At 41.1% G+C, this 19,726-nt stretch overlaps 3 protein-coding genes across 5 annotated transcripts; 1 reads left to right on the forward strand and 2 right to left on the reverse strand.

Annotated features, from left to right (window-relative positions):
* Positions 1–431: 431 nt before the first annotated feature.
* On the reverse strand, positions 432–4,634 carry LOC145907762 (cAMP-regulated D2 protein-like). Its single transcript, XM_082994937.1, has 11 exons — positions 4,507–4,634; positions 3,892–4,042; positions 2,946–3,156; positions 2,578–2,699; positions 2,124–2,326; positions 1,911–2,058; positions 1,629–1,727; positions 1,469–1,560; positions 1,109–1,274; positions 931–1,054; positions 432–715 (listed from the first exon to the last, which is right to left on the reverse strand). The coding sequence occupies exons 1-11, from the start codon at positions 4,632–4,634 to the stop codon at positions 432–434; spliced, it is 1,728 nt and encodes a 575-aa protein (XP_082851063.1).
* Positions 4,635–5,722: 1,088 nt separating this feature from the next.
* LOC145913708 (large ribosomal subunit protein eL37A-like) lies at positions 5,723–7,613 on the reverse strand. The gene is made up of 4 exons (XM_083001459.1): positions 7,567–7,613; positions 7,278–7,392; positions 5,928–6,012; positions 5,723–5,849 (listed from the first exon to the last, which is right to left on the reverse strand). Exons 1-4 carry the CDS (start codon positions 7,567–7,569, stop codon positions 5,786–5,788), a joined length of 267 nt encoding a protein of 88 aa, XP_082857585.1. The 5' UTR covers positions 7,570–7,613; the 3' UTR covers positions 5,723–5,785.
* A 1,111-nt stretch (positions 7,614–8,724) lies between these two features.
* LOC145914377 (dual specificity protein phosphatase CDC14A-like) lies at positions 8,725–19,527 on the forward strand. 3 transcript variants are annotated; one of them, XM_083002206.1, is made up of 14 exons: positions 8,725–9,024; positions 9,497–9,587; positions 9,693–9,768; positions 11,074–11,166; positions 11,237–11,316; positions 12,341–12,558; positions 12,614–12,720; positions 13,153–13,276; positions 14,464–14,602; positions 15,575–15,800; positions 16,173–16,285; positions 16,573–16,821; positions 17,124–17,409; positions 17,882–19,527. In XM_083002206.1, the coding sequence occupies exons 1-14, from the start codon at positions 8,835–8,837 to the stop codon at positions 17,888–17,890; spliced, it is 2,001 nt and encodes a 666-aa protein (XP_082858332.1). In that variant the 5' UTR covers positions 8,725–8,834; the 3' UTR covers positions 17,891–19,527. The 3 variants fall into 3 exon arrangements, with proteins under 3 accessions (XP_082858332.1, XP_082858340.1, XP_082858347.1); XM_083002214.1 differs by having other exon boundaries at positions 17,142–17,409; XM_083002221.1 differs by lacking the exon at positions 17,124–17,409.
* The last annotated feature ends 199 nt before the right edge of the window (positions 19,528–19,726 follow it).

Raw genomic sequence — 19,726 nt, forward strand, 5'->3', positions numbered from 1 at the left:
TAGTTACACAAAATAATCATTTAGACCCAATAAAACGAGTTAGATGGAATCGTACAAGAGACTGACAAAATTTACATTAGGTAAAACCGGAATAAATATGTATGTCAGTCCACATCGCAAATAATTTTAAATTTCATATTAGATTGAATTTGGAAGTAGTTAAAATTTCGCTACTGGTTTTGCATTCATACCTGATTTTGCTTGTACCGTTGTTTCTGTCGTTTTCTGCATCTAATGCTTTGACATGAGCTTTCGTATCAAACTAGTGTTAACTGTTACAATCTATATGGAATTTACGATTCCGTTTCTAAATCTACAAAGATTCTATGTAACTTGGCGCAATATCACCCACAAAGCGCAAGTTTTCGTATAACCTAAACTCCTAAATCATATCTTGTAATATCACAAATCTCTACATCATCAACAGAAATTTATTTCATTTCGTTGATGAAATCATTCAGTGCTTGAACCATGCTAGGACCAAAAATCTGGAAATCGTATCCAACTCCATCCCAGAAGGAGCAGTACTGGTCAATAGGATTTTGTTCGATGGTCGTGTCAGGCGCATCCAGCGAGGCGCTTAACCAATCACTGGTCTCCACGTTGCCATCGATCAGTGGAGGCTTATATTGGGGCCATTGTACAAAGGACCCAAGGACGGACTGCAAAGAAGCGTCCATGCCTTTGTTTACATTGCCACTGTGGATGAAGTTTCCTGTGAAATATAATTTCCACGTGAAAAGCATAACATACAATTAAACTTTTACTTTTGTGTGGATATAATATGCCTAAATTTTGCTGAAGATTTTTTAAACAGTGTTGGTGCAAATGTACCAATCACGTGGCAATCGGAAAGCGAGAAATAATCTCGTTCCACTATTGCTGATTGCGTGTTGCCTTAACCTTTGCAAGAGTAAAACAATTACATACCGATGTAGTTCGACCAAGCATTGACGTAGGGAACCTCATCATCCATGTACGTCTGACCAACTTCCGGACCAGTTCGCCACACGTACGACAGCTCCGACGAATGGTAAACGTAACCGCAGAGTCTCTGGAATACAATTTGCATTTATCAGGTGACGTGATAATCAGGTACCCCAGCTACCTTCAAAGGTCCGAGTAAAGTGGGGCAGTCTGGGCCGGTAAGTGGATGGTAGTTGGTGTAGTAGTAAATGTTTGTCAGCGAACCTTTAGTCTTTGCGGCTCCACGGGCAACATAACGCGAGGAACATGTGAATGCGTAGTGGGTCAGCATGTCACCGTATGTATCCCTGAATATAACAAAATTTAAAAATTCTGCTATAGAAAAAAGCAAAAAAAATGCATCCTAATGTTTCTAAGGTTTCTTTCGCTTGTAAGGGTCCATCTCAAAACCGTCAGTTATGTTGTAATTTGTGGCAAAGGTTTTTTTTGTCCTGGCGTGCTTCGTGATAAAAGAAGAGTGACTCAACGCCATTAAATTCACCTGTAGTCGGGCAGAGTTGAGTCGGGAGCGTAAAGGGCGATGACCTGATCCGAGATTCCAGGCCACATTTTCACGCACATTGACACAAACCTCTGCAACAAACATTTATTGACAATTGTCATAAAGCTTGGCTGGTTGCTGTGCATAAATCTGTACTTACGTCGTATGACAATTCCACCGGAATCATAGCGGACACAAGGTAGAGCTCTTGGCTGTCGGTTCCGATCATCACATTCTTGTTTGTTTGCCACTTTCCTGCCTACAGTCATAAAAAAATATGGGAACACTCGCTCTCGTAAAAATCACTGTTAATACAAGAAGATCAACGCTAAAAAATAACTCAAAATAAAAACGTTACTTCCAAATTGAATCATCTAGTTTTATCGCATTTTTGTCAGTTGTGTAAAGCAACACATACAAAATATTTCACGCTATTACTTACGGCATACGCGTCCGCCTGCTGCTGAGTGAACTCAACCCCGTCGATAACCGGAGCGAAAGGCTCGATGAAACCATAGAAATCCCCATTGACCATATTGCCCATCATCACCTTGAAAAACGCGTTTACGATCTCATCACTGCTCTTCTGTCTGAAATGATAAACTTTTAAGTACATTCCCTTGCCGGCACCCACTAAATAAAGGCAAGAGCGTACGCGAGGCAGTTGTAGCTTCCAGTTACGCATCCGGTCCTCTTAGACAGACGTGTCCCTTGCTCGCTCGCTTCTTCAAACGACTTGAAGGTGAAGGAAACGGGATTGCTCTGCATGATGCCCTGACTGAACAAAGGTTCACTGACGCTTGACATCAAATGAAGGCCGACGGTTTGGGCTCCGGCACTCTCCCCAAATATTGTGACCTGGAGAGTTTGTAAGCATAAAATATCAAGCATGTGGTGTTGCAGATGTACGACAATCCTCACATAATATGAGGATTTACTTCAGCAATTGAAGAAATTTTTTTACGGTAGACAGTATACAAATCCGTACTGTACTTCAAGAGTCGGGCGTTCCCGATTCTATACGCATATACTGCACAAGGGTGCCGCGTCCAGCAATATTGTCCAGCTATTTTTTTGACAAATTTCAAGAAATTTAAACAAAAACTCACTTGTTTAGGATCGCCACCAAACTTGGCAATATTGTCTTGGACCCATTGAAGGGCCACCTGTTGGTCCCTGAATCCCATGTTTCCTGGGGCTGAATCGCCAAATGCAAGAAAGCCGAAGGGCACTACATACATTAAATATTTTGAGTTCAGTTAAATAGACCGGACGAAGCCATGTGTAAACTACAAGATAGGTTAATGTTAAATGTGCGTAACAGTGCGTAGTTCGAATTGAGTAAGACGAGGAGGTGGTACATACCATCTTTTTGTATCGCCACCATGCGGTTATTTTAGCGCCAATTAATGGTCACTAATGACGCGATTTAGTAGCTGATTGTATTCCTGTCATTAACACAAAAATGTACACGTACTGTAACGATAATTCAAAGTGACAACAATGGTCCCAGTTGCTTGCGTCAAGAACCTTCCGTCGTACAACGTTCCGAGGCCAGCACCGAACCAGAATGCTCCTCCGTGGAACCACACCATAACAGGGATATCACCCTTGACTATGTTGTCCGCGCTTGACAGATCAACGCCGTTCGGAACATACACGTTAAGATACAAGCAGTCCTCGCTCTCCTTCAAACGAACAAGTATACATGTAAAGCACACTTAACAAATGTTGTTTCTAACTAATATTTTCACTACCTTAACAGACTTAAGAAATAGCTCACTTCACGCCCACGCCTTGCAGTTCGACTCATAAAGAATTGTAATGGAAAATAAGTCTTCACTGTTACAACAAGCTCCAATTTTTTCAGGACAAATGCACATATTTTGGGAAAACATATCGAAAATTTATATATAAATGGTATATATAGTGTCATCGCATTCCAGTCGCGTTATTAGTTTAAAATATACGGTAATCCAGAATACACAGTATTGTTCTTGAATCCAACAAAACCAAGCGGATTTCGAGCAAATAAGTAAAAATATTTTTCTGTGAGCGCGTAACTCCCCATCGTGTTTTTAAGCGTATTTTTCATCTCGTAAAATCAAACGATTTAAGCTGAAAGCCTGAAATTAGTTGTTTTTATGCAGGCGGAAACCAATTTCCACATAAAGAATAAAACGTGGTTACAAGGAATTGGAGGTAGGCCATCTATATAGCTAGGCTACGAGAAGGCGACTGCAGGGCCCGTATAGGGAAGCATTCTTACAATTGTTTGCTTTGAAACTTTGAAGGATTTTTACTGCAAAGGATTGGTTTCTCCATAATATCGTGTGATCTCAAAAAAGGATCCCGCATTGTTTTTCACTCTGGGTAGCTTTCAGTTCTCGTTTTTAAACAGATGATTTATTGCCGAAACTTACAAATGCGGCGCACTGTCCGATGGAACACATTAGTCGAACTCCAATGCAACCGACTTGGGTGTTGTTCGTCGCGTACATGTCGCCATGATATCCGATCGGCTCCGGGTTTTGGAATCGTAAATTTCCGACTGGGGGTTTAGCGTAGGGTACGCTGTGTTGTCACATAACATATGGTCAAAGTATATCAAAGATAAACACTCACTTATATTTAATAAGCATTGGGTCAATTTATTCAATAGATTTACGAAACTTTTCGAACATTAAAGCTACGGCAGTAGTTCTTAACCGGGAGTCCGCAGGCTAACTTCTAAATATGCTTGCTATAGGCTATGTGATCAATCTCAAATACTTGCTAATCGAAATATTTAGGCGTTATGCTCTACAGGCCTAACATGCCTAATTACAGCCTTGTTTTACGGCAATTAAAAACGCACTGTAACGTTGAAGCGTTGAGCACACAACGCATTAGTTTTGTCTTCGGATGAAAATTTAAGTTCTATTGAACAATGTTACAACGGGGATATTTTGGAGAAATAGCATTCAATGCAATATTAACGAATTGTAGACAAAGGTTACGGCGTACACGGGTCATAACACAAAAATGAAAATATTTACCTGTAAAATATTTGCGCTTCCTGTTCTTGGACGCCGAACAGTTGACCATTGTTAGTTTTGACTGTGGGCGATGCGCAGCACACAGCCAATAAACCAGAAAATATAAGAAAAACCTTAGTCCACTTCATCATCACCAGCGAGTTTTCAAGCTTCCTTCAAGACAGTTCACTTAATGGGAGAAGTAACACTTATACACGGCCTTGCACAAACAGATATCCACGAATAGTTTCCGTGCAGCATTTGGGAACAGTGGGAAAGACGGCAGGTGGTTGTAGTTCCAATAAGTTGCGACGCCAGGAGACAAAATAGACCAATGAGAATTCTCGTTGAACAGGGATAACGGAATTGTGGGTTATAGTTCTGATATGGGCGACGACTTTTGCCACGTTTTCAGTTCTCTACAAGACTACGCCGTTACTTCTCACTTTCTCGTAAATACTTAGGCTAAGTGGTCTGGGTACACACTAAATGCACGTCGGCTGTGGCAGATGAGTAAAGGTTGGATTTTGTGCAATTGTGCTCTAAGAACACTTTGCCCAAGCTATACGCCCACAACTGAACTGCAAAGTTACATTTCTGCAAAATAAAAAAAATTAGAAAAGTGCGATCTTCTGTAATCATATTTTTCTCATTCTGCATCACATTTTACGTTGTCACGCTTATCCTAGACCAGTGGTTCTTAACCGGGGGGACGTCAACCAATTCTCATGGGGGGCGCAAGCTTTACACCAAAACTACATTTTTTTGTAGTGACTTTAATGTTCTGTGCTGTCTGTTATCACAAACCGTTCATTTGTCCCGCAACATTTTAGTTAAAATAAGCAAGCTTAAATTGATACATATTATGTTTTTATCATGTGGCAGTGTTTAGCTAGCTTATTTACGTAGATCGACACAAAAACACAATTGCTTTTGGTATGAAACCTTTTTACAGTATGGGACACAAGCCCGTTACTAAAACAGAGGCGTGATAGAAAAAACGTTAAGAACTACTGTCCTAAACAAAGCAAAGGGCCCCGAATATCAGCTGACGATCGGAGGTATGGCACGTGTACGATTAACTTTTGAATGGTATGTCTTTGTCTAGGGTTATGCCGCACTAACTGCCTCACCTTGAAAATATTACCTGCGTTAAACCAGTCTTTAGTGCAAAACAGGTTGGGAACCTGTGCCCTGCATAGGGCCCAGATCACTTCTAACTTGTTAAATAAACACATGATGTCACAGCAACTTTTAATGATCACCAAGAAAAGCAACAGCAACAGGGGAGAATTAGAGACTAGGCTTTAGCCTGAGATTTACTTTGTCTGGGTTTCGGTGTTGTCCCCTCACGGAATCCATTGCTACAAAAAATATGTCAAATTACAAATGTTTATCATATGTTTCATAAAAGCAACATGTATTATTCATAATTCACTTACTGAAATCTGCGGTTCACAAGTTTAAGGTGACGCATACGGCCTGTCCCAGTGGTGCGTCGTCTCTTAGCTTTCTTCGACCAGTTGACTATAAAGTAAATAATACCATTTAGCTTAAAGCAGCAGCCTCGCACACCTCTGTTTCTAACTTCTTTAGCTGCATATCAACTTGGCAAGGGAGCCCAACATAGGGCACGAATGTCCAATATACAATGCCAAAAGTGAAATGTTATGCTATACTCAATTCTGTATGAAAACATCCATGGAATCTGTTGTCGGTCTATAGTTTTTCAACAAAAGCTATGCAATTTTTACATGTTAAAGTGTAAAAATTGCACTCAAAAATACCAGAATTTAAACTTGATATGTGGCATGGGACTAGATGCACATATATGCAATTTGTTCACCCCTAAGCTTTGTGTAAATATACAAGAAAGTTAGGGTACAGACATGAGCAAAGGAATAAATCACTTTTTAAACAAAAAAATTTTGGTCTATATTCTGACAAGGAGAAACAATGAAAACAACCATTGCAGAAATACAAGTATTTCAGACAAAGAGGTAGGGTAAACCTTACTAGTCCAGTCCTATTGTTTATGTTGTTCGAAACTGAACATAACAGCCCCTTGCCAATATGTCATAAAACTTAAAGCAACTAAAACAAAAGATGTTTTATGGCAACTAGTTATAACAGCTGCAAAAACAACACCAGAAACTATGATATTACAACTGCCAAGAAGACAGAAAAGGGGCAATTCGTTTTCTCTCTCTGAAACAGTTATTTTACATGGTGATGGACCGGATTGAAAAAAATGTCACGCAATTAATGATCGCAGAAAAAAATCCTCCACGCAAATAACGAACTTTTTAATCTGGGTGAAGCCATTCATTAAACAAGCTATAATTATAGATTTGAAAGTTTGTTATCTGTGTTGAGAATTTGTATTGGTGAGCGTAAATTGCACAGACAAACTAGCACCTTTGTATATTAATGCATCAGTAATTTTTTGCGGATTGCTGCTAAAATTGTAAAAAATTTGTGTCACTCTTCACAATCATAGACTAGTATAATAATCATCTTCTTTAATTGTTTTACATACAATACAAAGTTTGTTCTGATTGTTTTGGTTCTGCTTGGCTGGTATTTTCATTGCCTTCATTTTAAGTTAGTAAAATATGACATAAAAAAGGAATCAATTTGCCCATAATAAAAATTTTGGTATATCTTTTCTGCTGCATATATTTCGATACCAGGCCACGTTTTTACATAAACCCAAATGCGTAAGCATAACATCACAACTGCACACAGTAGGACTACTAGTAAAGCAACGACTAATTACTTCAAAAACTCACATTGTCCTATTTTCGCTGACTTTTTCTTTTGGATATGGTAGTGCGACCTACCCGTGCGGCGACACAAGGTATGTGTCTTATTGTGCCGCTTACCAAAACTCGATGTTCCCTTGGTCTGTAAAACAAATCAAGAGACTTAATTGATCTCAATAACACGCCTCAGAAATTTTTGAAAGGGTTTTCTCTTTATTGAAAGTTTTAATCTCAACAACTACCATAAATAATGTGCTCAGAGGTGCTGAAAATAACAGATTCCTTCAGATTAACCCAAAAGCAACATGAAACATACCATCGCGATTTATGGGACTTGAAAAGAGAATCCGTGTCGATGTTTTAAGCTGGAGCTCCCCCTAGCAGCTTAACTTTTATGGTATCCGGCGTGACTCTACAACCGGTTTTTTAAATTTAAAAAATGCCCAACAGTGATAGTATTTGAAGAAAAAACATCTGGATTAACCTTGGACCTACGTTTAACTAAAATTTATTTCATTAAAAGTTTTAAAATTGTCAAACTTGTCGATTTGTCTTGCCACACTAATTACATCAATTAACAAATAAATTTACAACACAACAAGCACCGTTCTATTTACATTGATTCCAGACACTTTTTGTGTTCGCGTTTACAAAATGCATGAAGTCATATTTTTTTCTTTTGGTTGTCGCAATTTTTTCGTGAAGAAATCGGTTGCTGTAGGAACGTATTGTGGAGGCCAAGCTATTGGTTTAAATAGTCACGTGAGACGGGGATACGCTTCGTGGACTTTCACTATGAAAATATAATTTGCGGCGAAAAAGAGAACCGAGTTGATGGGAAGTCAAGTGCACTAGGTTTGATTTGAGCGAACACCGGAGAGAAGCAGAAGTGATTTTCTTATAATGTTATCTGTAAAATGCTTGCTGTGTTTGCATATGAGCGAACAGTTATTTGACATACTTTCGTTCACACGCACGCACATCACGTACGTGGCAAATTTAAAATCGAATATTTTGAAACTTGCAAACAAACTGTTCTGGCTTGATAATAGTCGTTGCTCCTACGCATGAGGTCGTTGCTTAGCTGTATAATGGGAGATGCTGAATAATGGCTGTGTTTGTAAATATTTAATTTGACAAGCTAAACCAACTAACTTTACGCAACGTAACGAATGCATTGAGGGTGGCTGCAGGGCCTTTTAAATTATATGTGATCATGTTTGAATTTTTTTACAGCAGCATGAGTATCTTTTTAGTATGCAAGTATATTTTTCTCAATATTATGTATATGTCAATATCTACGTTTAACTTAATTAGTAATCATTGACCTATATGAGTTATATATAATCATTGACATACAACCACCTGAAAATCAAGTTATGGCTTGTTACAGGAGAACAAATACAGCAATCTTTTCGTCAGACATTTCTATTTACACTACATTTCATGCATTTTACACTTCAATTTTAGGTTTTAGCCCAAAGCTGTAATTCTTGCTGCTGGTGCATTTGGTTTGTGCAATTTCTCGTTTTAAGTTTTGTCTGTCATAAGCACTTTCACACACAGTAAGGCTTTGAGAATCCGATGTCTTTGGCTTCAGCACTGAAGCATATGCACATCAGTGATCGAGCGCCTAATGATCTGTCGAATGTGAAATATTCAATGAAGAGGGACGCTTTGGAAACCCTTAACTCAGCTTCTCTGGCAAGGAGAGACAACCATTCTGCAATTGCCGAAGACAGTGACTTGGTCAGCGCCGCTGAGATTATAAAAGGTATACATATATAGTTTCGACATTAAAAGGAAGTGTCAGTCACTGTGTCTTGATTGAATTTTTCACTTGTAGTGCTACTTACCAATTATATTTATGATAATGGACAACCCTCTGTATATAATATATTATATGAGGTACCCCACATGTTTTTTTGTTGTTATTCAATTAAAGCCTGTCAACTGTTTTTTCGTTGGTGCTTTATTTACAAGGACACATACCACCGTATTTAATAGAAATAGGAATAAATTACTGCGTTTTGTACTTTTTTTTTTTGAGCCTGTAGAACTAAATATTGACTATAATTACAGTCCAAAATTTGTGAATTGTACTTTACAATATTTATATGTGGAAAGTCATGTTTGTTAGAAATAAATTATTTATTGTCAGAATTATAAAACCATTAGGTTCATATGGTTATGTTAAAAAACCAATTGTCTTTGTTGCTTTTGTCTAAAAACTTTTGTGTTTACAGATCAATTTTATTTGGCAACTCTTAGGAACAGACCAAAGAGCACAACCCACACCCACTACTTTTCAGTGGACGATGAACTGATTTATGAAAAGTAAGTTGAGCAGTAACTAGAACCATACACTGTTGTGAAACTTTTTTGAGGGTAGAAACTACAGTTTTCTGTGGTGTATTATTATCTACATATTATTTGTTCTAGCTTTTACGCTGACTTTGGTCCGTTAAATCTTGCACAACTACACCGTTACTGCTGTAAAGTCAACAAGAAACTGAAGGTAGTTAAATTTGATCTATTTGTCAACAATGTAACTATGATTATGTGTTATGGCTGTTGTTAACAATATCATCTGTTGGTTTTGTGTGCATATTAGCTATGTTGAATGTAATTATTCCAGTTTTTCAATACATAAAGTAGGATAAGCATAGTTAATTGCAGATCTAATGGCAAGTTCGTTTTAAGTTGTATTGTGATATTAGTTTTTATGTGCAAGTACTTGCTTAAAGCCTGTGAACATAATATGTTGTTGTCCATTGATAAATTAAATATCTCACTCTCCAATACTTCTTGTCAAGCAGAAGCAGGGGCACAACATTGGGAATTCAGTTTGCATTTGATTTAGCAACAACCTCAAGAGGGTTTTGTCGCTTACCCGCTTTCCACTTCAAACTCCCCGACCCGCTGTATTGGCATTTAAAGTGTCCCAACCCAATATAGATGAAGTATAGTGCCCAGGCCTCGTTTAGTCATTGGAATGGCAAGCGCAGAAAACTTGCTCTTGAATAAGTGGACTTGAGCATTGGCGGCACAAAAAAATCGATAAATTTATGTTTATGTATGCTGTTTGGTCTACAATGATTTATCTTGCATGGTATAGTTTAGAATTGTAGGTATAAATAATATTATTATCCTTCAAAACATAACAGTGAATGTCTATTTTTAATGACATGTGAGTAGTCACATTTTGCAGAAATTAAACCAGGCTAAAAACAGTACTGGGTATGCTTAGTATTGCTTGACACAATGGTACCTTATATCAGGTTCCATTTAAATATCAAGCTACACACACTTAAGGCTTGCCATACCTGGCACTCCAGCTACTTGTATTACAACAAAGCCCGGCGTGTTCCTTTCCAACATTTCGCATATGTTCCGCCCAGGCTTTTGTCAATGGGGTTTTGTGAGTTACCCCAGCTGGTAACCTTGCCAAGTGTGACTCTTTTGTGGGTGGTAGGTACCGCTTTATCAAAGCACCACTCTTTGTATTGTTAGGCATATTGTTCAAAGTGGACATTTCATATAGGCTGGCTTATTGAATTGAATTATGCGGCTGTGTGCTTTGTAGGCTACGCACTCTTTCAAGATAAGTGAGCACATAAATATCCAATCAGACTGCTACATTTGATACAACTTTTGTTTGAAACCATGGTTGCCTTTTATGAGTACTATTGACACTTTGAGGTCAAAATGTCAGTTCCTTTTAATCAGCACGCTGGCGCTATTATGAAAAACGTCTTTGTTTGTTTTGCACATGGCAGAATTTCCCCGGGCTTCGACTTTAATGATTTCTGTTTCTATTCAGTCAATTTCCCTGGCCAAGAAGAAAATCGTCCACTACACTTCCTTCGACGCCCGGAAGCGAGCAAATGCCGCCTTTTTGGTCGGAGCTTTTCAGGTAGGTGATATTCTTACCTCGCGATGATTAACAAACACATTGAACTGACAGGATTGTCGTTTTGCCACAGATCATCCATCTAAAGCGAACACCAGAAGAAGCGTACAGGCCGTTGGTAGCGGGTAGCAGTCCGCCCTACCTCCCATTCAGGTTCGCATGTTTTTCTAAACCTGTTTTTGCGCGGGTCGTGTCTTCCACATGTCCGTATATGTCAAGGAGTAATCAAGTTTTGAGTCATTCTGGGGTCATGGGTCAAGTTCGCGACGTTCTTCCACGTTTTAAACTTGCGTTAGATCCCACGATAGTAGCTCTCATCTTGGGCTAATTATGGTTATACATATTATTTACAGCAGCGTTTCTTAATCGCCCGTTCGTGAACCGGTGCCGATCCACTTGAAGATTTTACCGCTTCCCAATAAACATCGTTTTCCCTTTCTGCTGGTGCGAAGTGCTTAAAATTGCAATACTATTTTTTTAACATATTAATTTTATTACATTTTTGCTCGAATTTTTCCAAATTGCCGGGCCCCAAAAGTTGTTTTAAAACCTGACCAGCCCGCAAGTGCAAAAAGGTTGAGTACCAGCGATTTACACAACTGTGTTAATATCCGTGCTGTCAGGTTAACGAGATTTTTGCCCCTGTATGAACAGGATATCGTCCTTATCGACACTCACTGGTGTCTGGGGAAACGCAAGGAAACATGAGGAACAACTAATTGCAGATTCGGCAGTTGCCTCTCGCTACTATCGGCGTTCGTAAATTATAGCGAGCATCGATTTTCCTCTTAATCGACCTGTCCAAGTTTACTTCAGAAAACTTATTTGCTCCTCCCCGCGCGCTGCAAATAGACTTCAGTAAACCCCTGTAACCCGCATTGAAAACCTTAAAATCGAATGCAAACAGAAACTGGAACGATTTGTGCCAGCTGTCACATTTCTTAAAAACGTCACATGATTATCGTAATGAAATCCATCGGTTTTCGGGCCGTATTTCCCCATGTGGTTAACATGCAACAAACCGAATTCGCGACAAATTTTTTTTACCCTTTTTCTAATTAACACCAATTTTTCCGTTCACCACAAAGCACACGACTCTGGGAAAAACAATGCAGAAAACGATTCCGTCACAGTGGTAGTTCGCTACTTCACCACAAATCATGTTTACCAAACCCAGGGATGCGTCGTTCGGGCCGTGCACGTACAACCTGACTCTGCTCGACTGTCTGCATGCGGTTGATCGAGCCATCACGCATCGCTTCTACCAACCCGATACTTTCGACCCCGACGAGTACGAGCATTACGAACGGGTGGAGAACGGTGATTTTAACTGGATTTTGCCCGGTCGTTTCCTGGCATTCAGCGGTCCGCACCCCAAGAGCAAAATCGAGAATGGTCGGTATTTTTGCGGCAATGATGGATGGTGACGTGAACTTGTGTATCTGTCTAGGTTATCCCCTGCATGCACCCGAGGCTTACTTTCCCTACTTCCGCAAGCATGGAGTTTCGTGTATTATTCGCCTCAACAAGAAGATGTATGATTCGAGGAGGTTTCAGGTACACGCTTACGTCGTAACTTTTTTAACAAAGGGATAAACAAAATATTGTTGATTTCATCCAAGAATCATTTCCCATTCTTTTGCCATCGCCGTAACGACTTCCACCTTATACGTGCATGCCTTAAGCATGGAGATGTTTATATTTTTAGCTCCAATCTGCCGGCTTTCTTACTCAACACAAATATATTTCGCCTTAAAAGGCATCGCGGCGGTGTGTTACACAAACTCTATTTCAAGTGGAATCGTTTCCACCCTTGTGATCTTAACAAATATCCACACTCCATCAAAGAATTATCAAAGCCAAGAACGTCCGTTTAGCCTCATGCAAAAATTATTCCTTGCAAAACTATTGTTGCCGATTGTGATGAAGTCGGGGAAAATTGTTGCACCACCCTCAACCACCACATTTAACAGTGATTGTTTACCACAGGACGCTGGCTTCGACCACCACGATCTGTTCTTCGTGGACGGGAGCACTCCTTCCGACTCAATCTTGAAACGCTTTCTGGATATATGCGAAAACACGGACGGTGCGATCGCTGTACATTGCAAAGGTTAGCGCTACGATAGTTCAATTCAGTGGCTACGGGTAATTGTGGCATCACCGGTAAATATTGGACAAATATTGCCATCAAGTTAGCCTGTAATTTTCATTAAAAATTCACAAATTGAACAAACACACAATTTGGTAATTTGGAGTAACTATAGTACCAGGAAATGTTACATTCACAGTTTTTGCCGTTCACAAAAAAATACTGATGCTCGACATACACTTATTGCTTCCTACATATTCAAAAAAAATCTCATTGCTTAATGACCTTTCAGACCGTTACAACGCTCTTGGGGTTGGTATTTGCGCAGGCCGTTGATGTTATCATATGTTCAAACACGACAGTACAATTGGTTTTGTGAGCGGATCTTCGTTTAATGGCCATCCTTGTTTACCGGGGATTAGGGCGGACAAAGAAACAGTCGCCGTAACGCATTCGAGTCGCATTTACAAACACGCCATTACGGTATCTACACGCCGGGGACCCTTCGCCGCCCCGCATGTTTTGTGTGGCAATAAATCCTCGTTAATGATTGCCTTTAAACCGGCCCGGGGCGTCATATGCTTTCCACACCCTTTGTGCTGCGACTAATACCAACAAAGTTGGTTCTTTGAAGGCAACTGGGCAAGTTATAGACGGCCCGCGGTTTCGTTTCTCGCCGGCGAAAAACACATCCCCCGTTCTCCAATGCCCTCCGTATGTTCGCCGTTTGTTTTGATTTGTTAGGAGCCCTCATATTTGTCCACTCTTATCATAAAATAGGGCGTCACTATGCTGGAATGCCATATCGTGGACTTCCCTTTTTGCTTTATCGCCCGTGGTGAGCTGTTTTGAGCATGACGTAAACAGTAAACGTTTATTATTGCCACTGACTCTGACGTGACGTCAGTTACCGAAAGTAAACAGTGTGGTACCATGACAACGATTCCAGCAAAAAAACACGTTTTTGGCGTGAGTGCAGTGGCCAGGTTTGGGAGCTATATTTAAAGCATGAATTGGAATACTTACAACACATCTATTTCTTATACAGCCTACAAAAACTTTAAAAGCTCTTTGAAATGTTTGTAACTATTCCTACAAATTACTTTAATCCTTTTTGTTCAAAACTTAGGCCTTAATTCCGTCGTTCAACCCGCAGTAATTGGGTATCACCTGTCGATAAACTATTGACCATTCCATTTTCCACGCAGCTGGTCTCGGTCGAACCGGAACGCTCATCGCATGCTACATGATGAAACATTACCGCTTCACTGCTGCCGAATGTATCGCGTGGATTCGTATTGCACGGCCCGGATCGATTATCGGCCCCCAGCAGCATTACCTCGAGGAGTGAGTATTACACCTTTGCTGGAGGTTCTTATTTGGTGATTAGAACAGAGAAGAATGCGATTAGAGTGAAAACTGTACAGTGTGAGGTTAATTGGGTTCACTTCACGGGGAGTTCTGACGTCGAGATGATTGGCAGGCCACCCTTATACGAACGTTGCATGTTGATGAAGGAAGAAATTAGCTTTAAAAAACAAAATCCATGAATCATCAAGGCAGGGTTAGACGTTTATTTCGTAAATTTAAAACACTTGGTGGGAAAAGCAGAAGGGAAAGACAAGGTCTTTATATTAAGGACATAAGGCAGAAAAACATACGTGTGCGTTAAGTTCCTGTGTGTCGAGAGTTTCAGTTCTTCTTACAAATTCCCAGCGACTGAACCCAATAATGGGAATTTTTCGCTAAAATTGTAGTTGGTAGACTTGTCGGCGCTATAGGGAAGCTACGTATAGGCGATCGGATACTCGACGATAAAATCGTTTCATTATATCGTTGTGTTTAGCGTGGGCGGCGTTGTTTTGTCACTGTTAACTGTTCCCAAGGCCGCATATCGTTGTTTATTTAGTCACGATACGAGATCCCGTGCTTGTGGTGGGTTGAATTGTGTGACAATGGCCGTCTCGTAAATACACATTACGCTGGGTATCTCTTCAACGTCAAGTAGCGTTTTATGGGCCAAGTTGCACGCTTACTAAGCCACTAACACAACATCTGGTCAAGTCAAACTTAACTTCCGTCATATTTATTGGCATTGAAAGAGACCGGCATCGATGGAGATGTCTTGACTGACACACCATGAAGGTCGACAAGATTTTGCTAACATACCATTTTCTTATTCATTGATCCAATTACTTTAATTTTGTGTTCAGGGTATTTCTCTGTTCTTTGGACGATTGTCAAAAAATACGGCGTGTTTACGCCTGCCAATAATATTAGACTTGCACATGTCAACAAGTTTCACGTCTTTGCTCTCAGGAAGCAGCACAGCATGTGGGTGCAAGGCGACATCCAACGGGCGGAAATCAACCAGAACCGCGTACGTGGCAACCGCTCGGCCATGCGACGCGTGACGTCAGAAATCGATGACATCTCGATCCGCGATCGGAACAACAACAATGATGACGTCAGCAGCCTTGGGGCGACGGGCGACGATCGAACTGAAGATGGCTCCGCAATATTCTCCATCGTCGACAAGCAAAAGGTTTGCGGCTTTTGTTGTGATTGCGCTTGTGTTTATTTGGCCGCTCCGTAAGTGGAGGCATTCTATAAGCGTACGGTTGTGAACTTATGCCATGGCGACGTGCGTGGTTTTTGGATAACAATGTTCGCGTAATTGCGCAAGCATTCGTCTGAAATCGTATATTTTCCATTGTGTCATAACTCTTTCTTCGGTGTGTGTTTTATTCGTTATGGTATCGAATAATATCCGGATCCCAGATTCGAAGGATGTCTAAATGTGTTCTACATTGAGAGACATTCACTTTTCATTTTTGTTTGTGCATTTGTATTCTTCGGAATTCTCAACAGAAAATCTCTTTGTGTTGACAGTAATATATTTTATCTCTCGCATCAGGACTCAGGAATGACGACGCGCAGTCGCTCAGGGGCCGCTTTTTCTCAAGGCGACAGATTGAGATTGGCCAAAGCTAGGAGACATCCGAGGTCTGCCACCACCGGCGTTCTCAAGTTCGTCATCCTTCCTCCCTTATATTTTTGTTTTTTTCAATTATTGGCAGCTTTTAAAGCTGCGCATTTTTGTTCGTTGGGTTTATATTCTGCATCTTTAAATTTGCATTTCAGACCAAACGTTTTTTTTGCGATACTTAAATATATAGACTAGTGGTTACAGCTGCTGTGTAATACACCAATTATCATATATCGGCATCCGTTCTTGTCAATCACTAACAGTACCTGTCAAACGTTGATTTGCTTACGACTCAAATATAATATTGTGTTCCTTTTCACCACAACAGAGTGGATGACACCCGGTCCCACTCGAGATCGCCCTCCCAGCCGGTCTCAAGACACGCGAGGTATTCAGCTTCTCACTCCAGTCCCACAACCGTAAACTCGTATTCCTACGATGTTGTCGACACCACGGCTGTTGCCGCCCCCCTGAAGACTTCAAAGTACGCGGCTACACACGGACCTACCTCCTCAGCACATGGAGTGCTGACTCGCAGCAAGGCGAGATCGACCAGCGCCAGTTTGAACGCCAAGAGGTATGTGATGGTGCATTGTTGGTAGCTTAGTATTGTTGTGTCGACGTTAAGTTGGCCAGAATGCTTGTATGGTGCTACGAAAGGTTTTCCCTCCTCTATGTTATTTATTTATTTCACTTGCACGTAGCAGTGCATTCTGACCATCTCTACGCCGACTCGAATGCCCGTAATCTTCCGTTAGCATGTATGCATGTATAGCTTTCCGTGTTACCCTGAGCATGTGTCCCTGCATGATTGCTCACCAAGTAAATATCCTTTAACGCCGCCGTAACCCCGGCTTATCTCGACGGTACGTTAACCAGCTACCCGGCCCTGAACAGCCTATTGGACAGCCGCGATGCCGACGAAGGCAACGGCGAGACCAACATCCCCGTTGGCTCCTCCGCCTACTCGTTCAGATATCGCACACGCGGCTCCGCCGACAACAACGTCACTCCGACGGGGAAGTCCCGGTTAGGAGAACACTCGACCGGGTATCGGTCGGGTCGTCACGAGGAGAGACACCAACACCGATACAGCACCTCGCATCGCGGCCAGGAGTTGAGCTTGCAAGGCTCCAGCGTCAAGTATCTGTCGCGCTCACAGCCAGTGAGTACGGGAATGTGAATTTATGGGGTTGGCGTGTCAGTCTTGTTTAAGGGCGTGTTGTGAAGTCTATTATAATGCCGAGAAAACGTATATTTTTTGCACATAAACACCAGCCATAATGGATGATAATTGTGTTTGACACATTGCGTGCGTTGTAGCAGCAAGTTTGGGCTTCAAAGTTTATGAAAAACGCACTGCGATGATATGCTGCTACAGGAGCAAATAAACGCATACTTCGAAATATATAAATGTCTTTTATTTTTAACAGCCGCATGTTCTAATAACCTGTTAAACCCATCTAAAAGTATACTTACGTTATTTTGCATGTCTTGACAGCATGGCCGGTAGCAAACTCTGTGCATGTTTCGTAATCGTTTACCACCCCCAGTGCATGCACTTGTTGCGCATGTCTGCTCCTATATACCTTATGTGCTCCCTCCGATCCAACACTTACTTTTTTTACCACTTGCAGTCGCTCTAGCGTCCGTCCGGCGTACGGCACACGCTCCAGCACGAAAGTCTATTCCTAAGAAGTCGGCGGTGCACAGAAGCGGGACGCCACCCGGCACAAAGCCACATTCCTCCCATTGTGCGGCCGTACGCTGCAAACGGATTGGATTCGTCTGAGTAACGCCTGTCCATAGTAGAAACCCCGCCATTCCCGCTATCGTGTTACGCGTTGGTGGGGGCATGGGGTAGCTGCACAACGGCGTCCGTCATTCCTGAGATTAATATCCCGCTATTCAAACAACAACAAGCGTTTTATTTCGCCACAAAGCGTGCTGTGTGTTTTTCACTTTAAGTCGTTATTTTTTTACCAAATATCGGAGTTTATATTTTCTCGCTCTGTTTTTGTTTGCGTACATCTGCCCAGCAACCCGTTGAGGTTTTTTACAAACGCGCGTTTTTAACTCTTAACAAGCGATTCAAACTCACCCTGCATGCTTCTATTAGCCCCGACGCTAGATGGTTTTTACCAATACCCAATTGCAGGAGCGTGTAGCACTGCTCACCAACACAATCCGCGAGCTTTTTAACCGATTTTCCCGTTACTTTTACACAAGCTCAATCTCAATTTCGCGCCAATAATCTTCTTCGCAACCGTGCCTTACGATTTCAGCCGCCAGAGCTAAGATGAACGCGTGATGGTGTCGAGACATGATTTGCCAAAGAAGTTTTCGTGTGATTTTCCGATGCTGTTCTTGTTCGCTCTTGGTGCGTTTTTATTCCTGCTGTGCGCTTTTAGGCAGTCCCGTTCTTTTCGTTGTTGTGCTTGTTTCCGGTGGATGTGTTTCATAGAACAAACTCTTGTGAATTGGCTTGAATTAGCCAACACACCCTTCCGGCCCATGCACAGACGGCGATATGTAAATGATAATATTAAACAAACGCTGAAACAACTTGACCCCAATCAAGTGTTAAGGTTTATGCGGACAACCGCACCGACCTCAGATGGCGCACTTTCACCCGGCCCAGCTCCTAGTTTTAGTTTTTTTGTTATCGTATGGCATTCACTTAATTGTGTTCGAAAAAATAGTGGAAATTAGCAAACAATGCTGATGCATTTGTTTACTTTTCGGTGCTCCCACACAGTCGAATTTTTCCATAGTTTAGAGGAACTAGTTTAGCTGACATTGAAACTGATACGTTCATTGATAAAGTGCGTGGTTGCATGATAAACCATCTGATCCTATTATTATTATGGTGCCCTATACGTTTTCCGGCTTCGTTGCAACTCGCGACTGCCACGTACATAAAACTGTGTGCTGACCAACCCTGTCTCACTTCTCAGTATCTCGAATTCTCATTGCACAAAGCGCAGACATATATTAGCTACTGAAAGCTACTCTGTCAAGTTCGTGTCTATGCGTTGTTCGCCCAACCTTTTTCTCGTAGCTAGAATCTATTCTGTCTATTCAGTTCCCGCACTCACGTGTACATTTTACCACACCAGCATCTCACCATATATGTCATGCGGATGTAATAGTACAAGTATTCGCTGTAGCGACTTGCGGTAGGTACCTTTACGTAAGCGAGTGTTCACAAGTGCATCCTGGTTTTAGAGCGCACTTCTTAATGTGTCCGATTGTCGCCTATTACAATTTCGAAGGTCAACGATTTTTGTCGTTTTGTTTGTGAGTTAAAGAGGTCAAGCAACAAACTGAGGTTTCTCGAAAACAACGCTGAACAGCGTCCTCGTACATTTTTTATTTCGGTGGTTTTGTTGCGAATTACGAATACACGAACTGGACATTTTGCATTTTACAACAAAATAATTCCCAGAGGTGGCTATCTAAACCTAAAACAGTCGATTAAT

This window comes from Ascidia mentula, chromosome 1 (genome assembly GCF_947561715.1).
Source record: "Ascidia mentula chromosome 1, kaAscMent1.1, whole genome shotgun sequence".
NCBI lineage: Eukaryota > Metazoa > Chordata > Ascidiacea > Phlebobranchia > Ascidiidae > Ascidia > Ascidia mentula.

Excerpts from the sequence above, each read along its gene's own strand:
- LOC145907762 (XM_082994937.1), bottom strand. The coding sequence starts at position 4,634 with ATGAAGTGGACTAAGGTTTTTCTTATATTTTCTGGTTTATTGGCTGTG. Across the intron at positions 1,055-1,108 it reads CTTTACTCGGACCTTTGAAG|AGACTCTGCGGTTACGTTTA; the intron begins GTAGCTGGGGTA and ends ATTGTATTCCAG. Across the intron at positions 716-930 it reads TGCTTGGTCGAACTACATCG|GAAACTTCATCCACAGTGGC; the intron begins GTATGTAATTGT and ends TATATTTCACAG.
- LOC145913708 (XM_083001459.1), bottom strand. Across the intron at positions 6,013-7,277 it reads GTCAGCGAAAATAGGACAAT|TCAACTGGTCGAAGAAAGCT; the intron begins GTGAGTTTTTGA and ends TTTACTTTATAG. Across the intron at positions 5,850-5,927 it reads CTTGTGAACCGCAGATTTCA|CAATGGATTCCGTGAGGGGA; the intron begins GTAAGTGAATTA and ends TATTTTTTGTAG.
- LOC145914377 (XM_083002206.1), top strand. The coding sequence starts at position 8,835 with ATGTCTTTGGCTTCAGCACTGAAGCATATGCACATCAGTGATCGAGCG. Across the intron at positions 11,317-12,340 it reads CCGCCCTACCTCCCATTCAG|GGATGCGTCGTTCGGGCCGT; the intron begins GTTCGCATGTTT and ends TACCAAACCCAG. Across the intron at positions 14,603-15,574 it reads CAGCAGCATTACCTCGAGGA|GAAGCAGCACAGCATGTGGG; the intron begins GTGAGTATTACA and ends CTTTGCTCTCAG.